At 41.2% G+C, this 18,955-nt stretch overlaps 1 protein-coding gene across 8 annotated transcripts in view; it reads left to right on the forward strand.

The window, feature by feature from the left end:
* Positions 1-18,955, forward strand: part of ATRN (attractin) — a 158,007-nt gene that overhangs the window by 131,914 nt on the left and 7,138 nt on the right. For 7 of the 8 annotated variants that reach the window (XM_042931504.1, XM_042931497.1, XM_042931498.1 and 4 more), the window contains exons 26-27: positions 13,583-13,661; positions 15,904-16,011. In XM_042931504.1, coding sequence (XP_042787438.1) covers positions 13,583-13,661; positions 15,904-16,011 — 187 coding nt within the window. Of the gene's footprint in view, positions 1-642; positions 1,526-13,582; positions 13,662-15,903; positions 16,012-18,955 lie in introns of those variants that run through there. The other variant, XM_042931502.1, reaches the window with a different exon arrangement.

Here is an 18,955-nt window from a genome sequence, read left to right on the forward strand (position 1 = left end):
AGCCAGTCTCACTCAGGAATGAAGCAGCAAAAATCCACTATGACCCAGTTGAGTTCATTCCAGGAATTGCAAAGTTGATTTAGCATCAGAAAAATCAATCCATGTAATTAACATTAATTGCATAATAAGGGAGGAGAATAATAAGATCATCTTAATCAGTGGGGGAAAGCATTTGATAAAATTTGATATCATTCATTAAAAAAGTTTTAGGAAACTCAGAATAGAAAAAAACTTCTTTAAATTTGATAAAGGACCAATGTATAAAGCCAACAGCAAACCACATTCTTAATGGAAAAACGTTAGAAACTTTCTCTTCGAGTTGGGAACAAGACAGATTCTACTTACCAATTACTTCATTCGACATTGTGACAAAGGTTCTAGCCGATACAGTAAGAGAAGAAAAATAAAATACGTAAGAATTGAAAAAGAAAAATCATCACACTTGCAACATGATTATGGGAGGAATTCAAAAGAATTTGCATAAAAAATGTTAGAATTAGTAGGTGAATTCAGCAAAGTAGCTAGACACAAGGGCAGTATTAAAAAATCAGTTTTATGTCGTTCAGAGGTGTACATCTTTTGCAGCTCTTATTGGTAAAGGCAGATGCTGTCATGAAAACCATATAATTATATTTCCCATAGTAAGCCATGGGGTGCCCTCCCCTTTCTACCATGAAAGGAGAAATCCCTTCCCAAGTGATGTTGGAACGCAGATGGCCTCACATCAAGATTCATCCACATTCTGATGGGTCCCCTTCTGCCTGCTGTAAACTGTACCCTTTAGTTTCTGGATGACGATGACATCTCCACCAAGAAGTAACCGTTGCAGCCCTCTAATCTTGGAGGGAGATAAAAGAATCTAATAAAAGCCTTCAGTGTTTCTGGGGAAAAAATCAATTATATTTCTACATTTCACCAATAAAAATGAAATTTGTATATTTGTATTACTTCAGTTAATAAATTGCTCAAAATTACAGCATAACAAGATCAAGAATTACCAAGAAAAAATGGAGAGGGTGGGGAGACCGTCCACTGGCCCTCCCAGATAGTAAACATTTTGTCAAGCTACAGTGGTCAGTGTGGCACTGGCACAAAATCAGATTAACCAGTGGAATATATACATAACGACCAAAATAGATAAAGTTTAAAAGGTTCCGATTTGTTTTAAGTGATAAAAAGCTAAATAGAAATAAAAAGTAGATAGTAATAAACAAGAAGGTAAAAGATCAGTATAGACTGAACAGTCACTTGTCACATGTAGCTCACAAGCACTTGAAATGTAGCTGGTGTGACTAAGAAACTGACTTTTTCATTTTAACTAATTTAAATATAATTTAAAAACTGCTACTTGATTCAGTTAATAGAGAACTTTTAAGTATGTTTAGAACAACCTGGATATGTGAATCTACTTTTTCACTTGTGGATTTTAGGAAATTTAAATACAGATGAAATATTTTCTGGTAAAAATTTAGTGTTCAAATTGAGATGTGCTTATTAGTATTAAATACACACTGGATTTTGAAGACTTAGAATATAAAATGTCTCAATTTTTATACTGGTCACATGTTCAAATGATGTTTTGGCAATCTTGGGTTAAATAAAACTATTTTATTAAAATTAATTTCACCTGTTTCTTTTTACTTTCTAATGTGGCTACTAGAACTTTTATAATTACATATGTGGCTCACATTAAATTTCTATTGAACAACAATGATCTAGATAATGTAAAGGGAAAAATTGGTAGGGACGACATAAAAAGATACGATAAAATAATGCTAAACTAATCCAAGTATTTGAAAACAAAATATTAAGTCTTCATTCAGACTTTTTAAAGTAGAAAATCAGCATACACATAATTCTCTTATAAAACATCAAAAGTAGTTTATGTTCGTAGTAAAACTTCAAACAACATAAAAATTAAAATTCAAACTTCTCCTAATTCTACTTTTAAGAAATTATCACTGTTAATATTTTGATGCATGTGTTTCCACAGTTTTTTCTCTGTATATATGCTGCACATAAGTTCTGTTTTTTTCTGATTCTTTGGTTTATAAAGTGGGTTCCCTGGTTACATGTTCTATAACTTGTCTTTTTACGCCATGTTTTATGGTTAACTTTCCTATGTGGAGATTCACTTCATTTCTAAACAGATTTTCTCATAGTACAAGTACCATATTTTGTTTAACCAGTCCTCTTTTGACTGACTCTTAGATTGTCTTCAATTTTGTTACATATACCTTTACGTTTTTCTATGAAGATCTCTCTGGGATAGCTTTTATGTCCCTATAATTGCTGCATCAAAATGCAAAAACACTGCCATGGGCCCTCAACAGTGGCATGAATTTACACTCCTACAGCAGGAATATAATTTGTCTTATGGCCTCTTCCTCTTACTGTGTCTTAGCAACACTAAAAATTGCCATTGTTTTTAATTCGCCAGTCTGAGAGGTATCACTGGTATCTTAAATTTGGATGTCTTTAATTATGAGTGATGCTTACTGATCTCTTATAGTTCTTGTTTTGAATTACCTGTCCCTATCCTTTGTTTTTATTCCTATCGGGATATTTGCCTTTTTTGTACTAAAATTTAGGACCTTGTTTTATTTTGCAACTATTAACAGGTGTGTGTGCTCAGTTGTTTGTCTTTGAACCCCATTTATGGTGTTTTCCACGAAGCAGACCTCTCTGTCCTTCCCTGTTTTCTTCATGGGTATTTTCCCTGTTGTCTTTTCATGTTTAGGTGTTCCTATATCCGTGTGGAATCTATTTGATTACAGCTTTACTATACTCTGCAGTAGGAGTGCCAGTGAATCAAGGCAAGATATTAATTGCTTCAGCTCCAGGGACCACACCATCCACTAGGCCCGGGACTCACTCTCTGTGTTACTCCCTTTTTCAGTAAATACTCAGCACAGTTCATTGGAGCTGAGTGGGCACCACAGAACCTCTCTCCTAAATGTTGCAATGCTAGCGGTATGGAGTGCTGGAAATTTGATGAAACGACCTCCCATTCACAAGAAAATCTCTTCATTCCACAGAAGTAGAGATTCCAAAAGGAAAATGCCTTCTAATGTTACCACAGGAGAAATCAAAATCCCAAGATCTCCTCCCACCCCTCCCAGTAGTTTTTTTACTCTGTTTAGTGGCAGGCAGGTAGGGTCACTGACCTGAGCCACCTTCTGTGGTCCTTCAAGAGTGGGGCCGAAGCATCATTCTATATTCTTGCAAATTCAGTATTTCATCAATCTTTGCCCTGTGACTTCCACCAGATTATGAGCCTCTCCAAGATAGCTGTCATTTCCTTCCTTTTTGGCCACATGAGCTGCAGGGCCTGGAGGGGTGGTAGACTTATCTGGGTCTCCTCTGCATTTGTCTCAAAGGTATTTACCTGATCCCACTGACCTGTCATAGTCTTAACCCTTCAGAACCCAACCCAATTGCCTATTCCATGAGTCTTCTCCTGATATATTCACCCCAAAGTCCATCCCCTTTGGGACTCTTATGATAGTACTTAATCACCCTTCAATGCACTTATTTACCAGGCTGGAGCTTAAGAACAACTCATACGTAGCTGAACCTATAATTTGACATGCAAAGATGAACAGGGCCAATTAGAGGCCTCTCCTACAGGTTTTAAATTGGGTTTGAGAGCCTGAAACAGTTACATGTCTCACAGCCCTAGCTGTACCTTAGAACACCCTGGGAAACTTAAAAAGCACTAGGAGCCGCCTGGGCCCCATGCCCCAGAGATGCCAATTCCTTGGTCTCTTAGGGCACCTGATCCTTGTGATATTTCAAAGGCTCTCTTGTGATCCTTATGTTCAGTTGGCATTGAGAAACCCTAAGTTAGCTGAAAATTCTGTGAATTCAGGGCCTGGGGCAGTATTAATCCATCCACACGCAAGCTAAAGCATGGGAGGTCAGATGGGAAGGAAGATTGTGTAGCCACTGAAGGGGATGGGACCACGGCCTCAGCTCCTGGCAGCTTCATGAGTCCAGTCCCTACAAGAGCTGTCTGCTATGAGGCTTTCAGTGAGCCCTGTAACAGCCTGCACAGCCATCCGGTGGCCTCCAAAGTAGCGATTATCTGGGATTTAAATTCTAGATTGTAGTCATTTTAGGTTCTGTAGGAACGATTTTTGTAAGTTTTACCATTTTTTTTCTCACACCATCTTATGTGTCCCATGCCTTTCCCTTTGTTGGATGTTGTTGTTCTGCAGGACTGTATGAGTAATTCAGAAAGGACCTGAGAAGGAATTTGATACGGGGCGAGGAGGAGGGGCTTTCAGACTGAGGACTGGAGTCTTGAGTTTTGCAGTGTTGTCTTCTCTTTGCTTGTTTCTACTCCTTTCATCCTTTTGCTTGAATTCTAGAATTCTCTGTTAGATTAATGAGGAAGATTCTGGATCTGTCCTTTATATTTCTTTTTTTTTCAACGTTTTTTTTTTTGTTTTTTTTTTTTTGTTTTTTTTTTTTATTTATTTTTGGGACAGAGAGAGACAGAGCATGAATGGGGGAGGGGCAGAGAGAGAGGGAGACACAGAATCGGAAACAGGCTCCAGGCTCCGAGCCATCAGCCCAGAGCCTGACGCGGGGCTCGAACTCACGGGCCGCGAGATCGTGACCTGGCTGAAGTCGGACGCTTAACCGACTACGCCACCCAGGCGCCCCTATATTTCTTAACTGAACTCACTTATTCTTTCATTTTCCTTTTGCACTGCATTCTATGTGAGCTCCACAGCAGTATTTTCCAGCTCATTAATGTAATCCAAAGTTGGGTCCATTTCCTTTGTTGAGTCCATCTGATAAGTTTTTTTTTAACTTTTGCACTTTATTTCTAATATATTTTTTCTTATGGCCTGTTTCACTGTGAATGTAGCTTCTTCTCATGTTCCTTTGTGAGATTAATATTTTATTTTATATTTTTATTTTATTTTATTTTATTTTATTTTGAAGTCTTATTTTGTGCTATTATTAATAACTCTCCTCGGATGTTTGGGTTTTGTTGCTGTTGTTTGATGCCTCTCTTTCACAGTATTGGTTTCCTCAAAATGTCTGATTTGGGGATGTGTTGAAGACTGCCATTTGTCTGTGTGTGGATGCTATTTCTGTGTGTCCCATCCTCCAGGATGCTGTTTCTGTGTGTCACATCCTCTAGTGAGTGTGGAGTAGGGGCAGAGCATGTTGCTGGGCAGGCTGTACTGTTAGTTTGTCTCCTGAGTGAAAGGGCCACCATCCTGCCTGGCCTGCCCGGCCCCAGGCCCAGGGCTCACTGCCTCAGCTGCTGTCTCCCACTGCTTAGCACAAACACAGAATGGAGAAGAAGCCGCCTGTTGTGGCCACGCTGAATGTAGCTCCCCTTGAACACTGTGGCAGTTCCCTTCCCTCCTTGTATCCATTGGCTGTGGGCTCCAGCACATTTTTATTTTGTTTGGGTTTGTTTGTTTGTTTAAATTTTTTAGAATCTCTGTTTAAAGCAATTTTACAGATATGACAAAATTGAGAAGAAAGTACAGAGATTTCCCGTATCTCCCTGCCCCCACACAAGCATAGCCTCTCCCCCATCATCAACATCACTCCCCAGAATTGTACATTTTTTACCGAGGATGAACCTACACTGACACATCATGATCCTCCAAAGCCCATAGTTGACCTTAGGGGTCACTCTTGGTGTTGTATATTCTATAGGTTTGGGCAAATACATAATGACATATATCCAGTCTCCTAATACCCTATGGAGTGTTTTCACTGCCCTTAAAAATCCTTGTACTAGAAACCTTTTTTGCTTTTCAGCCCTCCCTGTTCTGACTTCCATCACCACACTCCATCTAAATTTGTGTGTGTGTGGAGGGCAGCAAGAGCACCTCTATTGCCACATCCCAGAGATGCTTTTTAGTTGTCATCTTCTTGATTCTCATCAGTATCAAGGAGCTGACCACCCGTCATTGAGACTCTGCTGGCCTTCTCTGACCCCAGACTGCTCTGAGGCCACTCTTTTGTTGAACTTTTCTGTCAGCTTCTCACTGTCGATGTTCTCCCAGAGCTTGACCCTGGCCATCTTCTCATTCTGTATTCCGATTGAACTCTGCCGTCCCGTCTGTGGCATAACACTCCCAGAAGTGAACTTTTTGGTCCTTCCTCACCGTCTGCCCTGCTGCCGCTTCCGAGTGACTTGTCTCCCATGCACCAGGCACTCCCTCACCACACCCCCCGCAGTCAGAGCCCCTCTACGGTCCACACAAAATCCGAGGAGACCTTGGAAATGAATCCATGTACCTCTGTTCCCTTATACTCTGTGGCTTCTCATTGTATCTAAACTAACCCAGGTCAACTGACCTTTGCTCACATCTCCATATTCATCTTATGCTACTCTCCTCTGCAGTCCCACTGCATGAGCCATCTTCCGATTTTTCACAAGCACCAGGCTCCTTTCCTACCTCACAGTACTTGCACGTGGTTTTCCTTTTTTCCTGGAAAATGCTTGCTTGCTTCTCCCTACCCTTCATCTCTATAGTTTTACTCATTGCTTGGTTTTTCCAGACAACATCCAATTCTCTGACACCAACTCGGTGTCCTGCAGGTCTGTTCAGTTCTGACACCACCTGGAGTTGGCACAGACCCCACCGGTTAAGGGCTCAGTCTGCCGGGACTGCACCCACTTCAGATGTCAACCACGAATGGGTCCTCAGGCTGCCCATGCTTCTGCCTGGCCAACTACAAATTCGGGGGTTCCTGTGACCCTCCCCACATTTGACAGTTTGCCAGAATGACTCACAGAACTCAGAAAAAGCACAGCACTTAAAATTACAGTTATTGGAAAGAATGTAACTCAGGAACAGCCAAATTGAAGAGATTCATAGGGCAGGTTATAGGGGTGGGTAGAGAGCACAGCTTCCACTCCCTCTCTGGGCATGCCCCCCTCCCAGCACATGAACATATGTGTTCACCAACCCAAAAGCTCCCTCAAACTTCATGGCTCCTCATTTCTTTCAAGGTTCCATTACAGAGACGTGATTAATGAACTCAGTGTCTAGCCATCTCCCCTCCCCTCTGGTTGTTGGGTGGGGATGCAGCAGGGAGGGCACTGAACATTCTAGCTCTCTAATCATGTGATTGGTTTTTCTGGTGACCAGCCTCCATCCTGAAGCTATTTGGGTCCCTCCCTCCCATGAGTCATTCATTAGGATACAAAGGACCCTCCTGAATTACATTTCAATAAACCTGTTCTAAAAAAAAAACAGCTCATTCAGACCCAGAGACCCTGTCATTTTTTAAATTTTACCTAAAACTGTGTAAATCAGTTTGGACAAAAAAAAAATATTAAAGATATATATATATTTTTTAATTTTTAATCAAATTTAAAAGCAGCTCATTCCTTTTTAATACTGAGAGATATTTTGGGACACCTGGGTGGCTTAGTCGGTTAAGCATCTGACTTCAGCTCAGGTCATGATCTCACGGTTCATGAGTTCAAGCCCCGAGTCGGGCTCTGGGCTGACAGCTCAGAACCCTCTTCAGATTCTGTGTCTCCCTCTGTCTACCCCTCCACTGCTTGCACTCTGTCTCTTGCATCGTCTCAAAAATAAATAAACATTAAAAAAATTTTTTTTAATACTGAGTGATATTTTATGTAAAGATCAACCACAATTTATTTCTTCACTTCTTGATGGAGATGGACATTTGGGCTGTTTCCAGTTTTTGGCTATTGTAAATAAAGCTGTTGTGAACATTTGTCTAAAAAAGTGGGGAGGGGGACACTCCTGTCACTCAGAAAATTTTAAGAATTTTAGGACCTCTGTGCCAGGAACTTAGGACAGAGACCAAATAAATACATTTTTTATTATACTACACTCATCCTTCAAAACTTGGCACAGCATCACTTCCTCCAGGATTTCATCCCAGAGCCCCAGAACTAAATGGTCTTCCCTTATTCTCTCCCATAGAACAATACTGTTTTTCATCGTGGTCCTTCTCACAGTTTTTTACTTGCTTCATATCTGTGTCCACAGTTAGACTCTTAAGCTTCAAGAGAGCAGAGACGCTGTCTCTCATCCCTTCACACACACACACACACACCTTCAGTACCTAGTAAGTACACAGTCATTTGCAAATATATGTGGAAAGTAAACTAAGCCTTCAGGAGAACTGCAGAGTCTTGAGGAACCATAGGCACCAGCCTCTCTGAGGGAAGAAAGCTACTGGTGCTGGTTGATGGCACACTTTGAAGGGATGGAGAGGCTGCATGCTAATTCAGTAGCTCCAGTTAGCAGGTGTATTCTTGGAACATGTGTACAGAATGAGATGACCCTGCTGCTAAGCACCAGCCCAATGAGGAGCAGTCTCTTCTGCTGCCTGGTGGAAGACTGAATGACACCATCAGAATTGACTGGGGACATCTTTAGAGACCATGGAATCTTGTCTAGTAAACAAGGACAGATGGTGTTGTTGTCACTCCTACCTTTTGAAAGGGAACCTTTGGAAAAGAATCCAGAACTTTGTTTATTTCTGAGTTTTGCTTTAAGAACTAGGAATGATGATGATCTTTTAACTGAGAATAGATTCCTTTTTGAGCATGGGCAAGAAAATATTTTCCTCAAGCAAGTTAACCAGGTCCCAAAGGAGCTACATGAAAATAAGGGGGAAAGAAAGGTATCCAAACGATCCTAAGCACTCTGAAAAATAGCTCAGATAACACAGAAGAGAAGTAGATCGGGATGTTGTGGGGGCGCTCAGTGATTCAAGTGAGAAAATCAGTGTAAGTTGAGTTAGGCAAAATATTTCCAGACTCAGGCACAGTGACATAAACTCTAGATTGTGACAAATCCATTAAACCCTCTTTATGTCTTAATTAGATGCTAATCCAGACTCTAGTAGGAGCCTTGTGTATGAAGAGGGGAATAATAAGACCCACTTGCTTGCTCTGGGAATTAGATGAGGTCATGTGTGTGAAAGGGCTTTGTATCGGGGAATGAGTGCTAGAGTGGTTAGGACGACAACTGGTAGTAGTAAGAAGAGCCCCACTAACACTCTGTGGAAGTCTTTGTGGCTGGAGTCACGGGTGCCAGGGCAGCATCTGAGTGAGGTTAAAAAGGAGAAATAAATGACATCACATCACCTGGCCAAAAGGAGAGCACATAATGGGAATTTCTGATGTAGGCAGGATACAATGTACTTGTAAAACGTAATTATCTGAACTTCTGCTAGACCCTTGCCAGATTGACAACAGACATTTTGGCAAATCCATTTCATGTTCCAGAAGATAGAAGTGATCGTGGGTTCCTGCCGCTCTGGATCTAATTCTGACCAGAATGATGAGTGTAAAATCACAGGAACATGGGAAGAAGCAGTGCTTTCAGGTTAGCTTGGAGGTCAAAGCCAGGCCAAGAAATGCATACATAGTTTTAGAAAAGCCAGACTTGTAAGGGCAGGAAAACATAACCATTAGTTAATAGTCATGCCATGCCCTCTGGATGGAAAGTTCAAGATGCTCTCAAAAATGTCATTCTAGGGGTGCCTGGGTGGCTCAGTCGGTTAAGCATCCATCTTCACAGGTCATGATCTCACAGTTTGTGAGTTCGAGCCCCGCATCGGGCTCTGTGCTGACAGCTCGGACCCTGAAGCCTGCTTCAGATTCTGTGTCTCTCTCTCTCTGTTCCTCCTCCACTCACACTCTGGCTCTCTCTCAAAAACAAAGCTTAAAAAAAAATGTCACTCTAGCTGCACAATTAAAATTAAGCTGGTGAGAAAACAGAGAGATGCCCCAAAAGCTGAGCTCTCACACAAATTGTGAGTTTTCTGAAGACCTATATAAAAGATAGAAAGAAAAACCTAGAATTAAGAAATGGATTTTTTTAGAATAGTCTCAGGAAAGTGCAAACCTTGGATAAGGAGGAGCAGGTTTAGGATAAAAAGACAAAAGGATTCTTGTTTTCTCCTCAGGTACAATGCAGGCTGGAAGTAAGAGACTCAGCCTAGGGCTAGTGTCCTAGGTTTGAAACGAGAAATACACTTTGATGATCTTTGAGTGACATTGGCAAAATGTTAATAACTTCCAAGGATAAGTAATAGACACAAAGGAATTCACTAGATCATTCCCTCTACTTGTGTGTATGTTTGAAAATTTTCATGGTATAATGTTTCTTTAAAATTACATTTGCATAGAAAAATCTGGGAGACAGTTAATAAGAGAGACTGCAGTAGGGTGAAGACTGAGTTACAGCACCACCAGTACATAAGTTAGCGGAAGGAAGAAAAGAAAGGAGGTGTATCAGCGAGCGCCACGTTTTTTGAAATAACTAGAATTTTTGTTGTTGTATTGCCCTGGGAGAAATCATGCACATACCAGCTTTGAGGGACAATCACTGTGAATTGGTATGCTGTTTGTGTCGCTTCTTAGAAAAGCTGGAACTGGTGGAAGCAACTGGGTTTTTGGTGTTTTTAACAAGTGTCCGTTGAAGACAGAAGCCCCACCTAGGCCTAGGGGGACAGGGGACACTGAGCTGCATGGTTTACACCTCTGGCTTGAGGGTAGTCCCAGGAGAGGCCTCTGAGTGGTACCAGGGTGCTCACCTCTGGGGACAGCCCTGTACTCAGCTACATCAGTAGGGTCTTGGCCAACTTGGAAACTGTTCTCATTCGCTTCTTGCCCTTACATGTGGATATGCTGCCTCCTTGTGTTTCTATTAGAATAAAAATGTAAAAAAACAGGATTGTGCATGGAAACCAAGAAAGACGGGTTGCTCTTCTCAGACTCCCTTACTGCTTCTTCCTCTTCTCCCCAACTTCTCAATAGTGGGGTGCCCCCCCAGGACATTTTTCTGTATTTGTATTCACTCCCTAGGTGATCTCATCCAGATTTATTACTTCAAATACAATATGCAGGTGACCTTCGAACAACACAGGTTTGAACTGTGCAGGTCCACTTATACATAGATTTTTTTAAAACAAATACGGTGCAGTAAATGTAATTTATCTTTCTTTTTTTAATATTTATTTATTTATTTTGAGGGGCGCCTGGGTGGCTCAGTCGGTTAAGCGTCCAACTTCAGCTCAGGTCATGATCTCACAGTCTGTGAGTTCGAGCCCCATGTCGGGCTCTGTGCTGACAGCTCAGAGCCCTGGAGTCTGCTTCAGATTCTGTGTCTCCCTCTCTCTCTCTGCCCCTCCCCTGCTCATGCTCAGTCTCTCTCTGTCTCAAAAATAAATAAAACATTAAAAAAAATTTTTTTTTAATATTTCTTTATTTATTTTGAAACAGAGAGCACGCGAGTCAGGGAGGGACAGAGAGAAAGGGAGAGAGAATCCCAAGCAGGCTCCACACCATCAGCACAGAGCCTGACGGGCTCAATCTCACGAACCACGAAATCATGACCTGAGCCAAAATCAAGAGGCAGATGCTTAATTGACTCAGCCACCCAGGCGCCCCTTATGATTTTCTTAATATTTTGTTTTCCATACCTTACTTTATGGTAAGAATACAGCATATAATACATATGTATATAATACATATACAAAATATGAGTTAATCAGCTGTTTATGATGTCAGTAAGGCTTCCTGTCAGTAGTAGACTATTAGTAGTTAAGTTTTGGAGGAGTCATAATTTATACGTGGATTTTTGACTCTGCGGGAGGTCAGCCCCCCTAACCCTTGTGTTGTTCAAGGGTTAACTATATACTGATGACTCCAAATGCCATCTCCAGGCCAGACCTGGCACCCAGCCTTCAGACTCCTATATCTGCCCACATCATCTCCCTTTGGTGACTAGGCAGATTCTCAGAATTCAGACTGCTGTCCTGGACCTGCCCCACCCAGAGCCTTCCCTTTTTAAGTTGATGGCAAGCTTCTGAGGCCAAAATCTCTGACTTCTCTGTTCCATACCCTACATCTAGCACATCAGGAAATTCTGTTGTCTCAACCTTCCAATTACGTCAAGATTTCCAGAGTGCTTTTCACACTCCTGTTACCAGAGCCTAGCTTGAGCCACCATCGTCTCTCCTAGACTGCTGGGCTCCCTGTTTCTACCGTCGCTGCCCTATTGGTCTCCTCAGCATAAGTTAAATCATGATACTTCTCCACTCAAATGCCTGCAGGCCTTCCATGGTCTGCGTCTCCTTACTTCTTTGCCTTTATCTGTGACCTGACTCCCCCTACCCCAGCCATGGTGGCATCCTCAGGTTCCTCAAGCAGCCCTAGGTATGTCCTTACCTCTGGGTGTGTGCATGGCTGAGCCCATCACCCAGGCCTGTTTCTGGAGACATCCCCTGAGCCACCCCCCACACCTCCTCCAAGTCTTGCTCAGATGTCACCTCCTCAAGAAGTAAGGCTCACCCACTCTGACCATACTGCTTTATCGTGCCATTGTCACTCCCGAACCCCCTTGTCCTGAACCCTCTTTTTATTTCTGTCTCATTTACTACCTTCTAACATGCTCTGTAATTTGCTTATTTATTTTGTTTACTTTTTAGCTCCTCCTGACAGAATGTAAACTCCATGGGAACACCAGTCTTTTGTTCAGTTCATCAGTGTATTTTGTGGGCCCAGAACAGGCCCTATCTCAATAAAGTATTGATTAAAGGGTAAATAGAGACTGTCAGGGAGGAGGAACAGACCAGCAGTGTCAGGACAGCCAAGGTGCCCAGCAAGACAGGAACTGAAGGCTCTCGCCTGAATGATGACTCTGGAAGCCCCTTCTCTCTAGTCAGGGAATCCATTGGAAGGGTCTTCCCTCATTCATGTCAGGGCAGTGGTGGGCTGCGGGAGCCTTGAGGTTTCTACTTGAGAGAGGGTGGAAGTTCAGTCATCCTCACACCTCAGAGTGCCCTTCTCCAGCCGGCCTGAGGGGCCTGCCTCCGGCCCACACTTGGGTACTTGGAAGCCGACCCCATGCTACAAATGCCTTGTGTTTGCAGATGACAGAAGTCACTCATTCTCTCTGCTGTCAGGGTAGCTTTTCAAACCTTCCACACTTGGTTTACAGATGAGAGAACATTGAAAGCATTTGCAGTTACAAGACCACTGGGAGGTATTCTCTGCTAATACTTTTGAGAAAGTGGTCGGTTTGAGGTTGACTTTATTTTATAAAAATTATATGAATTTATTTTATAAAACTATAGTTGAATATATTATTATATAGAAGATTATTTCTTGTGTATTTACCTCTTCCTTATGAAAAGCTGGTTGTTACTGTAATAATTAACTTTTCTCATTTTGTTAGACTTTATCAGTAAAGGCTTGCCAATTCAGTTAAATGGCATGCTTGTCGTTCATTATTATTATCCTAGAACTGTTTTTGTTATTTGGGATGAGCCATGACTGGTCATTCCAATAAAAAACCCAGTGGGAGGTTGCAGCTCTCTCCTGGTGCCTTGTGGGGACAGTACTGTCCTGATGTAGGACAGGAAGCTCAGCTTTTGAGAGTCTTCTCACACTGGCTTCCTGTGAACCAGGACATGGTTGTGATGAATCATCAGAAAGGTGCTTGGAATTGGTTTTGGGAGGGCACTCCCTGCCTGACCTGCAGTGTGGGTGACAGTGCTGATTCTGGGGGCTGGGATAATAACTCAGTACTTTCCTTTCTCACAGTTGTTTCCTCTCTTTGCTCCTGGTGGCTGCTGTGGTTTGGAAGATCAAACAAAGTTGTTGGGCCTCCAGGCGTAGAGAGGTAAGCCTCAGTGGATGGTTCGCGAATGCCTGTAAGAGCTTCTTCCTTTCTGTTCCTCTAAAGCAAGTCAGTTTTAGCTATTTAGTGATAATTGAAAGACATACTGTAGGGGGAGTAGTGCTGCCCTTTCCGCAAAATGTGGTCAGTAGATTTCAGTTAGTGCTATACAGAGTATAATTAATTCTGCACCACGTGCTTTTAACTTTCTAAAAAGAAACTCTAATATTGACTTGCAGATTTCAGTTCTACCCATATTCTACCGGCACTCTGTCCTTAACTCAGGCAGGAGTTCTGAGGGCTCAGTAGCAGAGCCTTTCACAAGAACAAAAGTAAAATTAATGAGCTAAGCATCTCAGAAATATCTCTTCACTCAAGGAAAGATAAATCAGTGTCTGGTCTAGTTAAGTTTTTGCTTGAGTTTTATTTTTTAGTGAGTCTTGATTTATTTCTAGTGCTGTGTTCCAAAAGAAATACCAATAAGTCAAGGAAATATTTATAATTGACAAATCAACTAAGTAAACTTGGTTAAAAACTACAGCATAAGATCTTTGTTTATCATAACTTTCACTGATATTATTTGCCTTCTAGTCATCCTGTCTATTGCATCGTTGCTAATGGAAGGGCACTGAGATCCAGACTGACATACGCTCCTTGATTTTCTGTATCTACTCATGCCCTTTTCTACATAAAAATTGATCTGGGGGCACCTGGGTGACTCAGTCGATAGAGCGTTCAACTCTTGATTTCGGCTCAGGTCATGATCCCAGGGTTGTAGGATCAAGCCCCACGTCAGGCTCCGTGTTGAGTATGGAACCTGCTTGGGATTCTCTCTCTCTCTCTCTCTCTCTCTCTCTCTCTCTCTCTCTCTCTCTCTCTCCCCCTCTCTCCCTCCCTCCCTCCCTCCCTCTCTCTCTCCCTCTCTCCTTCTCCCCTACTCGTGCGCTCTCTCTTTAAAATAAAAAATTAATTGTATTAAAAATTGATCTGTAGACAAGACTTAGAAGAGAACAGGAATGTGTGAAATCAAAACTCATAGGCATGCAGCACTGTTCACTGAACATTAGTGTCTGTAATGAGGTTAGCATAGGCTCCAGGATATGGGCCTCTTCCTGGGGGCCATGACCGCTTTTCTGACCCATGTAAAGGTGTTGTTATCATATAGATAATGTTGCATCCTTTTAATTATCATTTTTAAAATTCAGTGGGTAACATATTCAGAGGGATTTTTTTAATAGCTGTGTTACTAAGACATCTTAAAATCCTGATGAATTATACAGTGTTCTGAAAAAATGTAAGTTATCCAAATGGAGTAAGAAAGAAAGAAATGGGAAGCCTCAATAAACCAGTGGCCAGGGAAGGAATTGAAAACTTGTCAAAATATTACTCTCTCCACAGAGGGCATTACCCAGGGATTTTTAGTTTGAGGTGAGCTTATGTAAGTAATACTAGTCTATTTTTTCCTTGAGTGCTTATGAGAATTACTTATTTCCAAAAGACATAAACTGTTCCCAAGTAAGGGAAAAGTTGGAAAGCTTAAAAGAGCCCTAACTCATTATATGCATAGAAAAGGCCAGTCATATAATGACTGTAGGTGCAGCAGTCTAATTGACCAGTGTAATAAAAGGATCATTTCATACCAGAAAACCTACTGGAATACGTTATATCAGTGGGTAAATATAGAACCTAAATTTGTAGTTGTGGCCAAATAATCATGTCATCTTTTATTGAAATTCAACACCCATTCCTAGTTTAAAAACAAAACTCTTAGTAAACTCAAAAATATTGCCTCCTTGTTAACACTAGAAAGGATATCCAGATAACCAACATCACTCGTGATAAGAAAATATTAGAAGTTATGCCAGTAAAATCCAGACAAGTTTGTTACAATAAGAGCTGACATTTGAACATTTCTAAATTCCAGCCACTGTTCTCAGCGGTTTTATATAGATTAATTAATTTACTCCTCACAACAATCCTATGAAATAGTTACTGACCCTAGTGCTCTCTCACAGATGAGGAAACTGAGGCTCAGAGAGGCAGAATAACTTACCCATCATCGCACAGTTGTACTCATGTTCTCTAATACCTGGTCTGTGTCCAGGTTTCTCCAGCTGTCTCAAAAGATATCATTTTGGACTTGATTTGTTTGAACCAGGGAGGATGAGGTACTTCTAATCTGTGGTATTCTCTAATAAAATCCCTTAGTTCTCAGTGCATTAATGCTTGCTATGTTGACCAATAGCAACTTCTTCGAGAGATGCAACAGATGGCCAGTCGCCCTTTTGCCTCCGTAAACGTTGCCTTGGAAACAGATGAAGAGCCTCCTGATCTTATTGGGGGGAGTATAAAGGTGAGAATGTGATTCAGAAGTCCTGAAAACCTGTCCAAACTTATGCTTTTAAGTCTGGGAAACCACAGAGAACAAGAGCCTTATTCTGTTGCCTCTTATGTTTCTCTCTCTCTCTCTCTCTCTCTCTCTCTCTCTTTAACAATAAGGTGACACACTGATGTTGTCAGGTACTCTTTTGCTTTCATTTTTCAGTTTTTCATTCATGCCATTAAGTATTCTCATGTTCGAGGGATTTTAAAATATAAATGATTTGTCTCATATTCTTGGAAGTATCCTGTGGCACAATACTTTAAAACTTGTATTAGAAAAGAATAAAATTGAACCATTGTTTTTTATTAGTTTAGGAAATTTTCTTAAAGGGGCAAAAATCATTAATTCACTATGCATTCCATGGAATGTAAATATTACTGACCTCTCCAAAAAAAAAAAGAAAAACTTGTGAAGAAAGTGATAAAAGTTTCTCTTGACAAAATGATGAAATATTTCAGATATTCTGGGGAAGTAGTTATAGATCCTAAATTTTCAAATACTTATTAAAGCATTACTGAGCTCATAGGAAGTGGGTGAAATTCCCAGGGAATACTCTTGTATCCTTCCCCACAAAAAGAAGAAATCATGAACCAAAACCAGAACCAAATATGTTGTGAAGTGGTCCCAGATTGGTCACACACCATGACTGCCAGCTGAGGTAAGTGCATGTCCTCTCTGTGGGAAAACATCCCCAATTCAGCCCTGTAGGATCCCCACAGATCAAGATCAAGCAATCAGAGATCACCAAGGACAAGAGAGACAAGCTAGCAGGAAAAGGAGTTAGCAGACACCGTGGACAGTGGGTTTAGACAGGACTTCACATGTTAGAGTAGGCCTCTAAAGAGTATAATATAGCTCTGTATGAAATGTTTAAAGACGTGAAAAGAGAATTATAAAGATGAGGACACCATGAGTCAAGAATGACCAGAACTGCAAAAGAACCAAATGGAACTGTCAGAGATGGAACATACAGGGGCACTGGCTGGCTCAGTCAGTACAGCATGTGACTCTTGATCTCGAGCTCGTGAGTTTGGGTCCCCTTTGGGTGTAGAGATTACTTAAAAATAAAAAATGAACTTTAAAAAAAAGGAAATGGAGGTGCCTGGGTGGGTCAGTCAGTTGAGCGTCCAACTTCAGCTCAGGTCCTGGTCTTGTGGTTTATGGATTTAAGCCCCGGATTGGGCTCTGTGCTAATAGCTTAGAGCCTGGAGTCTGTTTTAGCTTCTATGTCTCCCTCTCTCTCTGCCTCTCCCCCACTCTCACTGTCTCTCTCTCAAAAATAAATAAAACACTTTTTTTAAAAAAGGAAATGGAACATATAGTGGTTAAAATTTTTTAAATGACTCAGTTTACATGTTAAACAGCATGTTAGACTCAAAGGAGAACTTTTGAACTGGAAGATGAATTTGCAGAAATTACACAGAATGCAAGACAGAAAGACCAGGAGATGGAAAATATAACAGATAATAAGAATATGGAGTATAGGGGTACCTGGGTGGCTCAGTTGGTTGTCTGACTCTTGGTTTCGGCTCAGGTCATGATCTTGTGACTTCATGGGTTCAAGCCCCACGTGGGGCTCTGTGCTGACAGTATGGAACCTACTTGGGATTCTCTCTCTCCCTCCCTCTCTCCCCTACCCCCACTTATGCTGTCTCTGTCTCTCTCAAATAAATAAAACGTAAAAAAAAAAAAAGAATATAGAGGATAAAATGAGAAGACCTAATATATATATATATATATATATATATATGATGATTGCCACAGTGTGGAACAATTGGAACCCATGGGCACTGGTAGTGGGGATGTGAAATGATGTAGCTGCTGTGAAAACCAGTATTGTTCTTTCTCCAAAAAATAAAAATAGAATTATCATATAATCTAGCAATTCCTCTTCTGGATATATACCTGCAAGAATTAAAAACCAAGCCTCAAAGATACATTTGTACACCCATGTTAATAGCAGCGTTATTCACAATAGCTAAAAGATGGAGCAGCCCTAGTGTCCATCAGTAGACAAGTGGGTGTATAAAATGTGGTCTATACATACAATGGAATATTATACAGTCTTAAAAAGGAAGGTAATTCTCACACCTGCTACAACATGGGTGAACCTTAAGCAAAATAAGCCAGTCACAAAAAAAAAAAAATACTGTATGATTCCACTTTTATAAGATGTATAGAGTAGTCAGGTCCATAGCAACAAAGTATAATGGCGGTTGTCAGGGGTTGGAGGGGAAGGGGGAATAGGGAGTCACTGTGTAATGGGTGTAGAGTTTCAGTTCTGCAAGATGAAAAGGCTTCTGGAGATGGATGGTGGTGATGGTTGCATAACAGCATCAGTCTACTTAATACCACTGAAGCATACACTTAAAAAGGGTTAAGATCCAGGATGCCTAGGCGGCTCAGTCAGTTAAGCATCCAACTCTTGATCTCAGCTCAAGTCTTGATCTCAGGGTCATGAAGTTCAAGCCCCATGTTGGGCTTCACTCTGGATGTGAAACTTACTTAATAAAAGGGGGCGGGGGGTGTTAAGATGGTATATGTTATGTGTATTTTACCACATTAAAAAATAACTAGAGAAAAAAAAAGATACTTAAAGGAAATGACAAAGTGCCAGCCTGTGACTTCTCATTAGTAACACCAGAAGCCAAAGGAACGTGGAAGAGTGTCTCCAAACAACATAAAGAGAACTGCTAACTTAGAATAGCGTGCCTGGCAACTTGGCCTTCCAAGAATGAGGATAGAATGAAGATCTCTTCCAATTAGAAGGAAAGCTGAGTTGGCCACCAAAAGTCCCGTACAAACGAAATGTCTAAAGGATGTGCTAGAAAAAAGGAAAATTTACCCCGGAGGGAAACTGAGGTATAAGAAGGAATTGTGAATAAGTGAAATGGTAAACATATACATGAATCTA

The sequence above is a fragment of the Panthera leo genome, chromosome A3, assembly GCF_018350215.1.
Source record: "Panthera leo isolate Ple1 chromosome A3, P.leo_Ple1_pat1.1, whole genome shotgun sequence".
Taxonomy (NCBI): Eukaryota; Metazoa; Chordata; class Mammalia; order Carnivora; family Felidae; genus Panthera; species Panthera leo.